The sequence below is a fragment of the Notolabrus celidotus genome, chromosome 9, assembly GCF_009762535.1.
Source record: "Notolabrus celidotus isolate fNotCel1 chromosome 9, fNotCel1.pri, whole genome shotgun sequence".
Classification (NCBI taxonomy): Eukaryota; Metazoa; Chordata; class Actinopteri; order Labriformes; family Labridae; genus Notolabrus; species Notolabrus celidotus.
Window position 1 is genome coordinate 12,851,225 of NC_048280.1, and position 18,880 is coordinate 12,870,104.

Sequence of the window (18,880 nt, forward strand, 5' to 3'; positions counted from 1 at the left end):
TAAAAGGAGGGAGGAAGAGAGGAACAGTAGAGATTAATTTGCAGACAGACAGAAGTTAAAATCTGAAAGAAGAGGAATGACTGAGAAAGATGGAAAACACAAATTAGGGCAGGAAATGGAAGAAAAAGAGAGCTCTTTCCTGGTGTCAGTGGGGACAATCTGCTATGTAACACATGTTTTCTTGCAGTCTAGGAGAAGTGACTTGCAGAACACTTGGCCACCCTAACAGCTAATCCTAAAAATCTCAGTCTTAACTCTGGATTCACACCACAAACACACACATACACACACTCATACATGCACACACATACAGACAGGCACACATAAGGGATATAGTGGGGTTAAGTTCTTGCGTGTGTGTGCACGCTTTGTGCAGTGTTTTGGGGTGGGTTGGGGGTGGGGGGCAGACATGCATGCCTGTGTGTTTTTCTCCAAAGCACCAATAATTAGAGGCTGTGTGTGTCTGTGTGTATTTGTGTGTGTGTTTACCCCAATGCTCCCCTGTTCTTTGGTTGAAAGAATGTTGATTACAGGCCTGATTTAGCTGCAGCAGTGTGAGGATGTTGCTTTAAATGCCTGTTCTTGTTGGCTCTCTGTATGCAGCAGATTAATGGATTTTTGGGTGTTTCTGTTTTTACACACTGAGAATGAAAGTTATGATCCAATCCCATCCATCAAACTGTTCACTGAAAACTTCCAAAAGTAGGGGTGAACTTTTTGGTCATGATCAGTATCTCAAAGTTTTGTGAGATCATACAAACGGCTAGAATAATTTTTCAGTCAATATATTATTGTTATATTATTTTTATCAATATAAATATGACAAATGTACAATGAAACGTTGATATATTTAAACCTGTTATTACACTCCCCAACCACTGGAAAGGGAAGGGCGCTAGTGTGTCCTAAACACTAGTTTCCACCATAGACTGTATAAATAATGGACGTATCCGTGACGTCACCCTTCTATTCCTGAGGGCTGTATTGAAGCCAATCGACGGCGGCAGCCATATTGGAAATGTGGAACTCAACCAGGCATAGTGTGACGTAAAGAGGTGGAGTTTGAGCCTCTTAGCCAACAGCTATGTGCTCCCGCCCGAGAGTCAAGTCAGTCATGTCCTTATTTGGGCAAAAACTTGTAATCTTAATATCTTCTGAACTGTCACGTTAGAAAAAAACTCACCCCCCGTACAGTGTGTGCCGATAGAGAAATTAGCTACGTAGAGCCAAGCCGTTTTTTGAACCAGGCTGTAAACATGTTTATTAATGCTGCAAAGATCGTCTTTTTTAATCGGTGTCTATGTGGTTTCCGGTGTTTCTGCAGCCAGCCTCAAGCGGATTCTCGATGAATTGCAGTTTATAACACTTGCATGGGCTTTATCGTTTGAGACCGGAGGTTGCCGCTTGGTCGCAACCCCTTCATGTATATTGCATGCACACCTTGTAGTGTTTGTTTCTTTGAGTGTGTGTGTGCTAACCAGAAACAGGAGTCATGTCTAAACTGAAGTGAAAGCAGGAACACACATTCTTACGTGCTTCATGTCACATAAGCTCCAAAACAATACAAAATAATCCAGTACAGGATTGTTAGATGTTATTGTATCAGGGAGGGCTGTTTTGCAAGTGTGAACTCACTCAGCTCATCATTAGTCCCTTTTGTGGAAAAGTTTATAACTCCTTAAAAAAATCTTCCAGGAAGTCAGATGCCAGCTGATGAATCACAGCAGATCAATGTGTCTGTGGGAGTCTGTTACCTCCCACCTAAACCCCCTTAAATAACACACACACAGTAACACACAGATATACTAAATATATAATATCTCACATCTTAATCATGGCTCTTCACAATGAATCAGAAACACATCGTGAGTGGGGATGACTCATTCATAAAGTGCTTTGTGGATTTCAGGCAGAGATTTGTCGTACTCTCCCCAGCCGGAACATCTGAGTCTACAAAGCCTGAATTGGCTGAATTGTATTGAATTGACTCGACCAAGTAGTGAATGATGGATTGTTGTTTTCAGCTTTTCAGAAACTGAGCCTGTGTTCAAAGCTTCCAGTAAGACGCTGAGGTCAGCATCTGGTTGCTTTGTAACTGAAAAACAAATCTAAACTGTTGAGTTATTGGATGTATGTGTATCTAATCTTCTCTAAACATGGTATACGATTTACATATTGTTTTAGTGCAGTCTAAAATGTATATGGCTACATCCTAATGTTTTAATTGATATTAACATCCAAGTGCTTTTTAAGACTTTGGAGAAGGTCTGATAGATTTTATACAACTAAAAAACAATAACACATAATTTTGCACTGAAAATTCAGTATCAGTGGCAGGGCAGGCTGTGAACTTTGTAAACCCTGTCTATAAATAAAAACAAAGCACAAACCCACTCATAGAAGCAGGCAGGGATGATAGACAAGCTCTTTTTATACAAGATCCTGCTGCAGCGCTGTATCAGAGCTCCACCATCACTAGACCTTTGTACTGTTACATCGAACCCCACATAATGATATTGGTGTCTTAGTGGACTTTTACATAGCAGCATCCATGCACAGCGATGTCATTTCACCTCTGTTGCTACCTCCAGTGCCAGCTCAGTGGCTAATGACTTTGCCACACCATAGCACCTCTGTGACATTTACATTAACAGCAAGGTGCAACAGTCCTGTCTTGAGCAGGCGGTGGAAAAGGGGTTATAGAGGTCTACCTGACAATGTGAGGCATGGCGGCTCTTCCCTAGCATGGACTGTAAAACACGGACGCATTGTCAGTGAGGTCCTCCATTGGTTACTTAGCGACTATGAAGAGTCAAAAGCCGCTGAGAGGCTAAAGATGGATCTAGTGAATTGTTGGACGCGCTAACAGCAAAAATCACTTATGCACAAAAAGTTTTTATTAATGAAAAAGGATAATCAACTCACTATTAAGTGCACAAAAGAAAATAGCGAAAAATCAGAGAAAAATAAGCGGTAAACAAAAAGTACAGAGACCCAGCTCACCCCCTCTCTCTACCTCCAAACAAAAGAAAACAGGTGGCCTAAATTAACTCCCTGCCCCTAACACATGACCCGTAAATGATCAAATTAACTGACCCCACAAGAAACTATATCGTAAACAAACAACAAAAAATAACGCCACAAAAAATAGACAAACAATATGCTACCCTAAACCTCAAAATAAGGTAGTATAAACACTTTAATCCTTCATGGCTCCTACAGTTACTTATGTTGGGTTCTGAAGACAGTTATTGGCGGTCGCCATCTTGGACGTGCTGTCTCAACCTAACTTTGGGTCAGCCTAACACGGACAAAGAGGTGGAGCTGAGGCGGGCCTAAGCCTCCTGACAAACAGCTACATCGGGCCCCCCTGTCAGACAACTTAACCACAGCCCAGAATATACTAATGTACGCATAACTCTCATTTTGATATCTCCAAAATGGATGAGTCATAAAAACATCACCCCTTTGCAAATGAGGTATGTAGACCGAAACTGTTTTTGCAGCTTAGAGTTATGAATGAACACAAAGTGAGAAAAGAAAGCAAAAAAGTCAGGTTGTTTTTAATACCGACAGTCAGTCACTAACTGACCTCCTTCCTGTAGTCTCCCCTCTCCTCACACATCACACATCACACATCACACATCACATCCATCCATGCAGCCAAAGCCAAAACTGAACTTGTCTTTATTCACTTTCTGCCTGTCATTATGCCTCTTTGAGCCCTATATTTTGGTATTTCCTAGACATGCCAGGGACTGTCTTTGCAGGATAATGATAGACTGCAGGCTGTGGAGAGAGGGTTTGTATTAGTCATTGGTAGCATGCAGGACAGCTTGAAGGATGCTTGTTGGTGAGAACTTCACTCGGTTATTGGAAATGACTGGACACAGAATAATAATATACTGCATATAAACTGCTTCTCTTTTAAGCTTAGCCCTAGATTCTGTCACACTGCAGTACAGAGGGAGAAAGTGGTCCTGATCCTTCAACATAGTTGATTTCCGACTTTAAATCCTCGCCAGTGCTGAACAATTTCCTTGCTGTCATAGATCCAGCCTTTCTTGTTTAGTTTTGCTTTTTCCCAACCTGCCTCCCTCTATCCGTTCCCAGGCCACAGGAAATGGCCAGAAAGCTGCCGGGCTTTATTTCTGTGCGTCTCAAGAATAGCAGCATTGTGTTTTGTTGGAGCCTGCATTGTTGTGGGAAAGTAGCACTGAGGTAGGGAATACTCCAACCAAAACAAAAACCCTATGGTGCCTAAAAGGATTTTGCCTACACATGAGAACAACAGAATTCTTTTGCAATACAAAAGATGCGTCTTTGCTTAGCATGCATATTTACTTACGTATCTGTCATTATGAAGCATAGATTAATGTCTAATTGAATTACTTTATTCAGCAACGACAAGAGTTCTCTCTTTTCAAAAACTCATAGTTAGTGCTTATTAATAGCTAATACAGACATTTCTTTAAATGAGCTATGATCTTAATATGCTTGAGTTTGTTTTGTGGTTCTACCACCATCTTATTGAACCCATGCTGAACAAGCATATAATGTTCATGTTTAACAACTCCTAATCAACTATTAAGAAGTAGTTTGCAGGATGTTCGGAGGCTTTCCAGTCCTCATAAAGAGCCAGTGTGCTACATGTCTGCATGCTATAAGAGGGGTTTGATGGGCAACATTGACTTGACTCAATTCATCTTGACTCCTGGCAGTGGCACTAATGACACGAGTCCTGCCCATTAGGGGCATACCATCGTCATGGTGAACATTGTATGTTATATTTCATGGCAGTTTATTGTATTGTATTGTGTCTTTTCCTATCCCATTGTATTATATCGTATCGTCTTGCATTGTATTGTATCATACCGCATCCTATTAGGGATGGGAATTTACAGTAATCCTTGTACTCGATCACTCGAATTACCTAATAAACGACTACTCGAGTTCTCCCAATTATTAATATTTTTTTAACCTTAAACAAAATTAAATAATTAAATAAATAAAAGTCAATTTTGGTTATTGTCAGGCTAATCTTCTCCGCTCTGGTCTCGTCACAATGACGTGTGCTAACAGGGCGAGCAAAAGACGTGATGTAAGACTGCCTGTTATCTATCTCTGCTGTTTTCTCCTTGTGCTTTAAGCGTATGTGGTGACGCATCAAACTAGTATTTCTATGGTATTTAAGTTTAACGCCACATATCTTGCGCTGCACGTTAACTTGATCGTTTTTTTAAGTAGTTCCAGACATCCCTTTTTTTAACTGACATGCCGCAGGTGTGCAGACGGTTCTGTGTTTGTTGTGCCCTGTGCTTTCGGTGGAATACTATGTTCCTAGAGAGTTGCCGTAGCTGCCATAAAGCAGTTGTTTTTCCTGAAATCTGACTCGGTGTGTTCTAAAGCTGAAGCCGTGGCTGGAGAAGTCATACGTTTATATCCCCTTAATTATTTTCCTACCTAGTATATTCAGTTAGGACAAAAACAAAAAGCACATGGTCACACATGTAATGCTGTATGAGTTCAAGTTATGTTGTCAGGTGCTACTCGAATAATGGGGTAAATGGCGAGTACCCAAGTACTCGAGTACTCGTACCCATCTCTACTTCCTATCATATCGCATCACATCGTATTGCATTTGTGAGTTACCCTGCTATTCCCAACGGTAAATAAAAGGACCTTAATATGAAGTATTACCCACATGTTTATTTCATGTTATTGTGGTTTAAAAAAGAGGCCCTTTTCTTTGTTAGTGAATATGTCCCCCAAAGCCATCAGGATAAGAGCGTCAGCTAAACTAAATGCCAAACTTGTAAGATGAAAGGTTGTTCTCACCCCAGAGCACTGAAGTGTGGGATATAGAAGTATTTGTTGCATAGTGTGCCATACAAAATGATTTATGCTGTTTCTTCTCGTTACATACCAATGGCTTGTATTTTGCTTATACATCAGACTTCTTTCAGGTGATATTGATACCTATGTAGAAAAAAACCTGATCTCCTTTATTGATATTTTTTATGTTTAACAGACTGGAGCTGAGCTTAACCTCTCTTGTCTTACCCTGAATCAGCTGATGCTCTCCTCAGGCTCTGGGAAGTTAAGGTTATCTAAGATGAGGTTATCTCATGTTTCAGCCCAACTTCCTCCTTTACAATATGTTCTTTAATTATGTAAGCCGTTTGCGTCTCGCGTTCTGCTCCGTTCATTATCAAAGCCCTTTCACATCTCACTTCTCACAAACAGGAACACTGTGGCTCGGCCAATCCCCCGTCCCAGCAGCTTGCAGATCTTTTTCGTTTGGACCTGTTCTTCTTTCATGATGCTGATCAATCCGTACTTTGAGCTGCATCTATATGCCAGTTCAGCGTCGCACATAGCAGCTTGCACTCAAGTATAAAACATGAAGTGAAAGGGATGAAAAAAGGGTCACATGGTGTCAGGTTGTGTTAACGGGTATGTTAACTAACAGGGGAAGAGGTTGTTTTGCCTGTCATAACAATATAGAATGGGAGCTGTTATGCTGGAAATTTCTTTCCTTTTTCTTCTGAGAACAGAATTGCATAATACTTGCTTGTGGGTTTGTACTAATGGTTTCTTGTGTTTTGTTAAATCTTAAAAAAAATAGGAGATCGGCTTTTAGTTATTTTTGAATAAAACTGTTGCCAGGCAAAGCTGGGTTTCTGTTGTAGTTCTGCATTATTTCTACCTTTTTTATTTATTTTTTATTTATATTTTTGGGGCATTTTCACCTTTAAGGGACAGGACAGCCGAAGAGAGACAGGAAATGTGCGGAGTAGGGAGTGGGGGAGGACATGCAGTAAATGGTCCAGGCTGGAATTAAACCTGCAACCTCTGCGACGAGGGCTACAGCCTCACAAGCCAGCACAAGCAGTAAAGTCTCCCTCTGTGACTCACTGGTGCATATATACGTTTCTTGCGTCCTGATTAGGGATGTACATTTAAGTATTTTCCGTGATTGATTTTTGGAAATGTGAACGATCAATTATTGATTAATCAACACTGAAAAACAGGGTATCTTTATGTCAACAACAAGGCCAAACGCACAGCCGCAGCCGCCAGCTGAGCGTCTCCGCTGTGCGCAACATCTTTAACAGCTGATTCACATCGAAACATGCTTTAAACACCTCCCTGATAGCTGAGTGTAATATGAGACCACATGATGTTTGTTCCACGTGACGGAAAATTGAAAACAAAAATCTGTGTTTTGAGTAATTTCTTAACAATCAATTAATCGATAATGAATTAATTGTGAACATCCCTAGTCCTGATCAACTCATAGGAGACTGTAACACTGATCTATGCCATGCTTGAACTCTGTGGATTTACTTGCACTTCTGCTCCAGCTGATCATCACCTCCTCCTCTTGTGACTCTGTAGTCAGCTTTTCACCATCCCATCAGCTATGTTTTGTCTGAGTTTCTTCAAAATCATTAGAAATGGATCCTCTTGCTGATTTTTGTTGCACAAATTCGATAGTCTGACAGGATACAGGTCCAGTTTTACGGTAAGCCAAGTTAGTTTCACAACAGATAAAGCAGATTCAGATCACAGATTGGTTTCTTCCCAAAGCTCTGCAGCAAACACATGATGAGGGGGCTGCAAGCAAAGCAGCAGCTGATGTACTTATAATTGAAGTCATGTTGACATTTATTGTCAACAATTTCCTCATCTTATGAGGATACCTGGAGTTCATACTCAGCATGGTTTTCATACCCCTCAGTTCCATTTTCTATTTTTGATTGTTTTTTCCATTCTCTTTCTTCACCTGCTGCTCAGGGCCTCACAAAGGGAAGTGGGCTTGAGTTACTATGTGCGCTTTGCAATTAAGCAAAAGGCTGCAAACTGACTGGCTGCTTCTGTGGCTATTTCTGTAGTGCTATATGTGCGTTATCAATGTCAAGCAACAAGGACAGAGCTTCACTAGTTCAAGATAAATGCATGCTTGATTATTATATGATACACTCTGACATCATTTCTGCTATTTCAAGAATATTCCTTGCTTTACAGCATCCACTTGGATTTTAAATCACTACCAAAGACGACCCATGATTACCTCTTCAAGCTGGTCTGATTTTATGTAGGGTGATATCTATCTAAAAATAATCTGTTAACAATTCAAAAAGACTGCATATGTAAAGTAGAACAAAGCCTTTTAATTGTCACTCTCCAGCACCAGTCAGTCACGAGTCAGCCCTGATGTATGAGTACTTTTTGGTATGCACTGTGTGTGTGCACAGGGTCTTCGCATGTGTGCACTGCTCGCTGCTTGCCAGGGCAGGGCAGGGCTTCCTGTAGCTGTGATTACTGCCCAGGCAGAGCAGCGCTCCTCAGATCCTTTGGTCTCAGTTCCTCTTTTGCCTTGCCACCTGGACCTTCACCCACAACCTGGCGCCTTCTCCTCCCCTCTCTTGCCTTTCTTCTGCTCTGTTTTTCTCACTGCCTGCCTGCCTGCCTGCCTTCCTTCTCATTATCCCCTCATCTGTCTTTCTGTCTGTCTCTGTCTCCTCCTCTTCCTGCTCTTGTTTGATTCCCTCCCTCCCTCCTTTTTTTCTTTCCTACAACCCCCTTTACTATCCTCACACACTCATTTACTCTCTCTTCTTGTTTTTTGACTCTGTGATTCATCAGTGATTCAGAGAATGAAAATTCAAAGGTGGTAACAGAATCTGTTTTTCATCCCGAACCTTGTGATGCACATGTTGCCTCTTTTTTTCCAATTTATTTATTTTTTCCACACCACTTTTATGGGAAAAACTGTAGCGTTTGATGTCTCGCTGAGCCTTGATGCCATGCAGGCTAATTGAGTCGTAAGCAATAGATTGGATCCGGCTGATCTGGGTAATAAGACTGGAGCTGTATAAAGGTCAGAGGATGTGGCTAGCTGTAAATTGCATTTTATGTAATGAGTATGAAGATTAGGAGCATGCTTATTTCTGAAGTAACACACAAAGGAATGAATAATGGAGGTGTATATATGCACAAATTCTCCAGAAACTCTCTAATAGACCCATGTGTCTATATATGTGAAACTCCCCTTACAAATATTAATTATAATTTAGGCTTTAGATATCAGTAGCCACCACCCAGCAGTGTCAATAACCTCTTAACACATTCACAAGCCTCATCGTAGTGCCGGGCGATATTGCCTCAAATCCGTATCACAATGAATGGACTGTGAAACTGAAAATGTTGTATTATAAACTGGCAGGGTCCCCTTATTTCATCATCAACTGTCTATCACAACACTCAGCAGCAACAAATAGGTGAACTGCCCCGAAAATAGGCTTCTGTGTCTCTGACAGTCAGTAGGTAAAAAAGTACAGCCTGAGACTAGATATGCCGATATTTTGCAACTCATTTAGCCGATTACAGATATTTTTCCGCACAACTAATTGCAGAGATCATCAATTCTCTTCTTGTGCAAATTAAGAAAAATACTTAATACTTAAAACTGCATATTTATTTATGACTATTACTTTCCAACAAAATTTATACAAAAAAAGATACATCCTACATAAAACTTGGATGATGCTCTCCCTGAGACAATCATAGCAATACCCACAACCAGGGCACATTTGACAAATTTCACATTTGACATAGTAAGTAAACCTAACCTCTGTTCACAGGGAACATGTGAAAAGTGCTACTGTACAGCAGTTAAACCCAAATTAAATAAAATGGTTTACTTTTTGACAGTAAATGTGCCTAAATTAGTCAGCTACATGTACCTTACAGACTGCTGCTTAAATTAGAATTTAACTTAAAACATGAGCCCAACATGTGTGCAGCTAGAAGCTGCTAATGAAATGCTGAAAGATCACTCTTGAGTGCTCTGAAAAAGGGGCTGGGTGTAGTGGTTTCTCTCTGTGTACCTACATGCTGCTTGTTACTCTTTCTCCTCGGGAATAGCTCTACAAAAGGCTAAACGTAGCATGCAAGCTAGCTTTGGCTAGCGGGCTAAAATAAGTGGGTTGATATTAATCCATGAGATCACCTCATGGTCTCTCTACTACAAGCACATTCACTAACCGCAGCGTATGACTGATGGGAATGACACAAGATTACAGCTTTTATGATTTACCTGAAAGTTCAGGGGCTTTTGAGAAAACTGTCAGGGCTTGCCTTGAGCCCACGTAGCCATATCCCCGCTCCACTGATGGTTCATAATGTAGGCCTGTGCGTCTGCATGGGAAAGATGCATGCATCAGCGATGCAGCAATATCACTCCAAGCCCTACCTCATTGTCACTGCAAGTCCAAACAATTATCAAAAATAATCAGAAAGAAAGAACTTTCCAAAATACTAACTAAGCTATCAAAATACAGTCACATGGTCAAGAAGAATAGTTCAGCATTTTGAGCATGTTCTTGCTGTTTCAGATTGATTCTGTGTTTAAGCTCATTTTCATCCACATTAGACTGCATCCATGACAGTTGCCTCCTTCCATGAATACATGACCTGAAAGCTCAAAGACCTCTGTGTGTGTGTGTGTGTGTGTGTGTGTGTGTGTGTGTGTGTGTGTGTGTGTGTGTGTGTGTGTGTGTGTGTGTGTGTGTGTGTGTGTGTGTGTGTGTGTGTGTGTGTGTGTGTGTGTGTGTGTGTGTGTATGTGTGTGTATGTGTGTGTGTGTTTTCAAACAAGAGCAGCTTCCAATTGGGGACAACGGGGAGCACACAGTGGTGTGTTAGAGCTGATACCAAGCGTTTGAGATATAAATAGGACCTCCCTGTAACAGGGCTTCCACCAGCAGCACTGATAATTCTGTGTTGTATAAGCTTTAGTCTATGTGTGTCTTTGTTGATATGAACGCCGTGGTGTTTTCACAAATTTAATACGGCTTCTGTATACTCTTTTTTTTTTGTAATCCAAATGTTGTGCTGGAACTGTTTGTTTTCTTAGTGTACAGCTTTATTTCAGTATTAGTGTCAGGAGGACCCTGTTCACTTGTGGCCACATTTGGCTCTCTGCCAGCTCTTCCATGTTGATGTCTGGGCCTTTTGGCAGTAGTACCATAGCACAGCACCACACATTTACCCCCCCCCCCCCAGTGTGTCCTGAGGTTGATTCAAGCCTCAACTCAATGAGCTGACAAAAGTCATGAGGTTACTCATGCTGACAAGATCCATTCTCGTGTGCCTTAAACGCATCCTGTTTCCTTCCTGCTTGATTAAAATCAGTTTCTAGCATTCCCAAGAAACAAAAAAGAAAGAGAAATGTTTGTTTCCTTCTACTTCTGGTGTTGGGAGCAACACTTTGAGAGGGGAGGTAAGAGCTGTGCTACATCATTTTGTTGAATTGTATTCATACTTGGTTTGGTGCTGTTATTCACTTTTTTAAGATAAGATAAGATAAGATACTCCTATATTCATCTCAACTTAAAATTAAGTTTAAACCTCTATTCTGAGATGATTTATTTGATTGAACAGGAAGCATCTTTCCTAATATTTGATTAGGTTGTATAAGATCAGTTAGTTTAGTCATTACTTATCTGTGTGTAAGTTCATTTTAAAAATTGCTTGAAGATTGATTGTTATGTCCGACCAACACAAACAGGTTCAATATCCACAATGATTACATGTTGAACTTCATTTGAGAATATCAACATATTTGTCATTTGTCAGCCTATTATTTCAGACATGTATCTAACTCTAACATCTGTCCAACAAAGGTGCACGTCTAAGTGTTGTAGATGTCACATTCTGATATCAGTTTTCTATATCAGTCAAGCTGTAGCCTAGGTGGTTTTCGTCATAGACTGGGGTATACACGCAGTAGAACACGTTGGTTTTGCATTTTTCTCGCCACAAAACCTGCAACTGTTGTTGACATTGATCACTCACTTGCTGGGGATGGCAGTTTCTCAGGCTGTGATGCAGCAAGTAAACTGTGCTGGATTTCTGAGAAAGCACACAAGAGAGATGGAGAAAGCAATCAGTGTGTCTGTGTCACAGAGAAGAATGTCGGCATTGAGAAAGAGGAGGGAGTGATGAGCATGGCGAGGAAGACAGAAAAGAGGGGAAAGCAGAGACTTTGACTCTGTGGGTAGGAAAGTTTCTCTGTCTCGCAGCTCAAGAGACACAAAACTGTGTTGGATGTAGCCTTGTTAGGCCCCACAGTCAAGGTGAAAGTAAGGGCTCTGGGATTCCTCCAAACAGAGGACAGAGAGGATGAACAGAAAGAGGAAAAAACCATGGGAACAGAGACTGTCAAACCCCAGAGGGATCCAACTAGAGGATGTGTGTGTCTGCAGATGTGTGTACAGTATGCTGTATGTCTGTGTGTGCATGCTCTGTATTCAGTCAGTGCTGAGTCATCCCTGGGCTGGCCAGGCAGATAGAAACCGGCTTCTTAGGGGGCCAGCTGTGGGGGCACAAGGCGGCATGCTCTGAGCATGCTCTAAAAAAGTACAGGAAGAGGATTAGTTGTTGTGACAGGGCACATCCAGGAACTTTTATGACGCAACACTTAATGTTGCCAAGTTTTCGATCCCTCACTGACGCGCAAGGATCCCACGGTTTGTTCGATGAAAAAATACGAAGCGTCCTTGCCTCACTTGATTCGTAGAAATCACTTTTTTACAGGTTCACGTTGTTCTCTGAATGTCGTCATTCAGGACGTGGAGAGGGAGGGAGAAGTTAGCCGAGAGATAACAAGACATGTTGCTCCATGTTCTGCCCAACCACAACCCTCCCCCCTCCCCTATTTCTTGTGGTTTTCTGTGATCTTGTTGGACCAAAGCCTGACAACCCCCCCCTCCCCCCAACCCCCCCACCCCCTCAAAAAACACACGTAATGCACACATTCATACTTCCTGTATTCAGAATAGGCCCTTCTTTGCTGCACTGGAGAAATATGGTATGTATTGTGGGCACGTGTCGTAGTTTTACGATTGATTAAACAAATGAAAGCATTGATACAGACGTGTTGGAAAGAGCTACAGTTTTTATATAATGCATGATTAAATCTTTAAAAACATCCTAAAGTTCTCTGAAAAATAATGCTTTTCCAACAGTTGTAGTTTCATGGTGAGATATCCTACCTGTTTTTTATATTTTGGAAAGGAATTAAAAATCCTATCATGCTTTAGATTTTATCAACTGTTTTTTTTAAGAACAATTGATTAAATTGAATTTAAGAGCATTTAAGGTCCTTGTTTTGGCTGCATTACACTACTGTGAAAATCAAGCAAGTCTGCGGCTGATTATACAACATCGAATCATCTATGGGCTGTCTGTCTCAACCAAGAAGCTCCACTCTTACATCAGCTCAGGGCAGTTGTGGTTCTTTGAAAGTGTGCCCTCCCTCCTCCCGATCTCTTGTAACTGTGAATTGAAATGTCTCAGGGTCAGTAGTGTAAGCAGACATCAGGTAAACCGCAGGATGGTTGACGAGACGAAGGACAGGTGTTGGGCTCTTATTGAACGCTAAGGAATGCATCCTGTTTCCTCTTTTCTGTTGAAATACGTGGTTGACTTAAACCACTATCTCTTTTCAGATTAAATGCTCTATGTGGCGAGGGTACAGCTTATACAGTACACTGTACAAGCACAGGACTCTTGAATGTGCTCCTTTGTTCACCTTTGCACGGAACAGTCATGGGTACGGTGCTTCAGAACTACTGATGTTTAGGATGTGCTGCATTTATTTGGCTAGTGCCACTTTCAATATTCAGAATTACACAACATTCATTTCCAAAAGAGCAATCTGATTGGACAAGAGGCATTCCATTAGTGCTGAATCAGTGGTTATATAAACAAAAATGATAGGTTGACAACTGTTGCTGTTTGTAATATTTGCCACTTGTAGAAACTTTGTATAGCTGCAATATCACACCTGTGCCATTGTGCTAAATAACAGCACAATAACAGCTGTGCTGATATTCAGCAGAACCGCACTTCTTCTGGTGCAATATTGTTTTGTATATCCATATTATGATGAACACATACACAGACAAAAAGCCTCCCATGGTAAAATGAATGAATCCACTGTGTAGTCTTATGCAGCAATAGAAGCTAAGTGAAACATGTAGAGAACAGGTAACAAGGAGCAGAGACTAAATGCAGGTGGCCATGGCTGCTAAAAGCTACTCAAGCACCACCACCTCAACTTATACAAGCAAAGTATACCCCAAAATCACCACAGTGTAACCACATGATCCATCTACAGGTGGTCAGGTATACATTTCTGATCATGATACACACTTCATTCAGTAAAACAAAGAAATACTTCTTAGCGTTTTGGTAGAGAAAACACTTCATTGTCTCTTTTTTTTTTCCTAGTCAACCCAAACTATATATTCAAATAAAAAATCCTAAATGAGATAAATGACAGGAAAATGAATAGACTTTTGCTTTGTATGGATTATCAGCGTAGCGATGAATCTAAAAGTTACAGCTGTTCCCTTCATAAGTCGAAACTTTAGAGAAATGTCAAAGTCTTTTGGGAGTAAATAAGACGACACTCATGAAAAGACATGTTTAATCTTAGTGAGTTTCTCCTGCTTCAATAAAGGTTAGATAAAATAAGAAAGATAAAATGTCCATAGCTGCATAAGGAGCAACTTATTATCAATCTAAATGGGACTATCAATCAATCAATCAATCAATCAATCAATCAATCAATCAATCAATCAATCAATCAATCAATCAACCAATCAACCAATCAATCAATCAATCTTTATTTATGTAGTGCAGAATCACAACAAATGTTATCTCAACTATCTCAGTTCAACTAAAGTAAATAAAAACAGTGAGGATGTAGTTTCAAGCAATCACAGTCCATAATACGACCTCGACACAAGATGAGGGGCAAAAAGCAGAAGGAACAGTGAAACAGGTCACATGTTAACACACAGATGGCCAAGCAAGCAGTGTGGTTGATTGAGAAATTTTCTAACCATACTTCCTCTCTCAGGGTCTCATTCAGAGTCTGGCCGAATGACTTATTACTGTTTTCATTCATTTTAAGTGCTTCTGAGTCTGCCGTCCATTTCTGAGAGCACTTTGGAACTGATTTAGTCTGCTTGATTGAATCCACTTCGCTTCACTCTCCTCATTTTCAATCTTCAATTCATCCACCTCACTGGTAGTTAAAGATTTCCTGGAGTTCTTCTCAAATATGTGCACTTAGGGTGTTTTTGCTCTTAATTCAATCAACTCTTTTCCCACAAATTGAACGGTTACCCATTGTCCTTTGGGTGAACTGTGACCGTTCTTATCTATTAAGATACTCTGTGACTGGTTGATTGCCAGAGATTCTTTGCAGGCCCATGTAATCCAATTTAGGCTGTTTAAGTCTGAGAGCAGATAAAATCAGATGTTTGGCCGTCCAAACTGTTTCAAACTTTAAAGTAGTTCAAAGAAATGCTCTGACTGTTTTGCCAGTTCAGTTTGTGGTGATCCAGTTCTTATACAACACTTCAAATGATCTTGATTTGCTTCTAATAACATTTCCATATCTCTCCTTTGTTTGTCCCTTGTTTCCCCCTCTTTTACAAACCCTCTATCCCTCCACTCTTGTCTCCAAACTGACCCCTCTACCCCTCCTTCCCTCCAACCACTCATTTCTCTTTTCCTCTATCCTCTTCTTTTTGTTTCCAACTTTTTTGTGCTTGGCAGCAGTGATTCTCAGCCGGTCTGGTTACTGCAATGAATGGTAACACTATCCATCCAGCCAACACCACCACAACAGCAGGAGGAGGCCCAGGCTTGGCAGCACCCCCAAGAGGCTGGAGGGAATTCTGCGAGCTACACGCCATCGCCACAGCCCGGCAGCTGGCCGGACACTACCAGAGCTTCGCCAGAGAGCGGCCCCAACATGACGTCCTCCCACCAGAGACCTTTTCCAAGCAGTTCACTGACCTCTTCCAGCAGCACTTCTGCTGTGAGGTCGACAAAGATGGCGCTCCGCTCAGCCAGATTACAGGCTCTACTGCTACCAGTAGTGCTTCCTCCACCACACCATTAGAGGGTTTAATCGGTCGATTGCGGTTCACATCTTTGTCAGGAGTGCAGGATTATAGGGAGGCTGGCCGGCCAAGTGGAGGAGCAGCACAGTTTAATGTGGTGTCACCAAAAGTTGAGCCTGTGGTGTTGAGACGTGAACAGGAGCAACCACTGCGATGCTCAGCAGGATCTTCCTTTTCAGGAAACCAGGTGGTGCTCAGAAGTTCCAATCGTAGTATCGGCGGCGGGTCACTGCTGATTCGCAGCCGTAGCAATGAGGATATCTCGGGCACAGACCGTCGCCAGGTATCTGAACGGTACTCCTCTGATTCCTCGACCTCTAACCCTGGACATGCTGACGTCACACATTTCTCTGTCAGTCAAATCAGACAGACCGTGAGGCGGCTTCTCAAGAAACGGCCTGTTCCCAGCCCCCCTTCATCCCAGGACCTGTCTCTTAGCAACCCTACTTCAAACAACAACAACGATCCCCCAAATAATGTCGACAGAGTGGGCTGCATTTCCTCTCCAAACGAAGAGGTGTCGTCGTCCTCTTCGTCCCACTCTTCGTCTTGTCTGAACTCTGAAGCCACAACCCCGACGTCTTCACTCGTGGCGGGGGTTGCCTCTAACTTTCTGGATCGATTCCGTCGGATACGTGTCGGGAGTATGAGGCAGAGGAGGTCAGAGGGGAGTGGCTGCTGTAAGGAGGGCTCACTGAGGTACTTGCTGGTAGATGACACTATCTCGGACTCTCAGCCCCACTGGCAACGCTGCCGCCTGCTGATCAGGAGGATCAGGGATGCTCAAGGAGGAGGAGGAGGAGGAGGAGGAAGAGGAGGAGGGGAGAAGTACCAGTTGGAGCTCTATGATCCTCCAAAGGTAGGAGCCCTTCCCAATGCTTATTCACTCAACCAGGCTCTGGATACAACTGCTAACTCTGTTTGTTTACAACAGTTTATGTCCACAATGAATCACCAGACTCTCAACACAACAACCAACATAAACTCACCTGAATTTTATAATCCTATCTAATTCTAGTTTCCAATTTCGCTTCATGTGACGGCTTATCATTTCAGTCCTAAAAGCCAGTGACTTCCTAGGAGAAAGAGGGCAAGTTAGAGCTTTGCAGGGTTGCACACACACATTTAAGTGATACCATGTTCTTAAACTGCTTTAAAGCTGTTGTTGGTAGGAATGGTGTGAAAACCGTTACTTTTATTCTGCTTGGTTTGGAGAAAAGGTCATAATACCCATCATTACTCATCTGTAAGTGAAGTAATTTGAGACTATTGCGAAATCTCTGTGTTTTCCAATGCCTATGTATAAAGCAATGTTATTATTCTCCTCGTTCCCATTATGACGGACCAATCATAGCTAATCTCCAATCCTCTGTCCTGATTGGTTGAGTGGTGGCCCCACTACGTCACCCTGATTAGCTGGGAAGCCACTACTTCCTCATAGAACCAAGCGGCAACCTCCGGTCTCAATCTATGCAGAAGTGTTATAAATTGTAATTCATCGAGAATCCGCTTGAGGCTGGCTGCAGAAACACTGGAAACCACATAGACAGCGATTCAAAAAGGATGATTTTTGCAGCATTAATAAACATGTTTACAGCCTGGTTCAAAAAACAGCTTGGCTCTACTTAGCTAATTTCTTTATCGGCAGACACTGTACGGGGGTGAATTTTTTTCTAAGGCAACAGTTCAGAAGATATTAAGATTACGAGTTTTTGCCCAAATAAGGACATGACTGACTTGACTCCTGGACGGGAACACATAGCTGTTGGCCTGAACGCTCAAACCCCGTCTCTTTACGTCACACTATGCCTGGTTGACTCGATTTCCAATATGGCTGCCGCCGTAGATTGGCTTCAAAACAGCACTCAGGAACAGATGGGTGACGTCACGGATACTACTTCCATTATTTATACAGTCTATGCATAGATAGATAGATAGATAGATAGATAGATAGATAGATAGATAGATAGATAGATAGATCTTTATTTGTCCTTAATAAGGAGATTTGTTGCCATCGTCTGTACAGGAATACATGTATGAACACAATAACCATAAACATCCACCCAGCCTCACAGCAATGGTGCCCCGCATCCCACAAATATACACACCAGACACATATGCACACACTGGGCACATATAAAACACACCGAACACATATGAACACACTGGACACATATATGCACACCGGACACATATAAACACACCGGACACATTACAGTGGCATTCTGTTTAGCAGTGCTATGGCCGATGGGACGAAGCTTCTGCCAAACCGGGCTCGCCTAGAATAAGGGGATCTGTACCTGCGACTGGAGGGGAGTAGTGTGAAGACTGAGTAGAGGGGGTGTTGGGGGTCCAGTGTTATAGTGCGTGCTCTGCATATGATGGCTCTGTTGTTGAGGTCAGACAGGTTGGGTGTGGGGAGGTGGATGATTTTGGTGGCAGTGTTTGTGGTGCGTGTGAGTTTGTTTTTGTTGGAGACAGTTAGCATGTTGTAGTAGCAGGGGGAACAGTAGAGGAGAATGGGTTGGATGATGCTTTGGTACAGTAACAGTAGAAGGTGGGGGGCGACAGAAAGTGCTTTGAGTTTGCGGATGGCAGAGAGTCTTTGTTGGCAGCGTTTGTGAATGTCAGTGGTGTGTTGATCAAAGTTGAGTTTATTGTCCAGGGTGAGTCCGAGATATTTGAAGTGATCCACTATTTCGACTGCTTGATTGTTGATGTGGATGGGGTTGTGAGAATGCGCTCAACAATCTTTAGTGGGCGGGGTTACGGGAGAAGAGGGGGAGACGTAGTGTTGACATTTATAATCTCTCTCCGAACTGATGTTTATATCACGACTACAAACAGCAGCTTTAATTGTATGAACAGAGTGGAATTGTCAGGTTTGTG

The 18,880-nt window shown here is 42.0% G+C and overlaps 1 protein-coding gene across 5 annotated transcripts in view; it reads left to right on the top strand.

Annotated features, from left to right (window-relative positions):
• Positions 1-18,880, top strand: part of sh2b3 (SH2B adaptor protein 3) — a 63,757-nt gene that overhangs the window by 4,496 nt on the left and 40,381 nt on the right. For 4 of the 5 annotated variants that reach the window (XM_034692946.1, XM_034692944.1, XM_034692949.1 and 1 more), the window contains exon 2: positions 15,642-16,850. In XM_034692946.1, the coding sequence (XP_034548837.1) occupies positions 15,672-16,850 (1,179 nt within the window). In that variant the 5' untranslated portion in view covers positions 15,642-15,671. The remainder of the gene's footprint in view (positions 1-15,641; positions 16,851-18,880) is intronic. The other variant, XM_034692945.1, reaches the window with a different exon arrangement.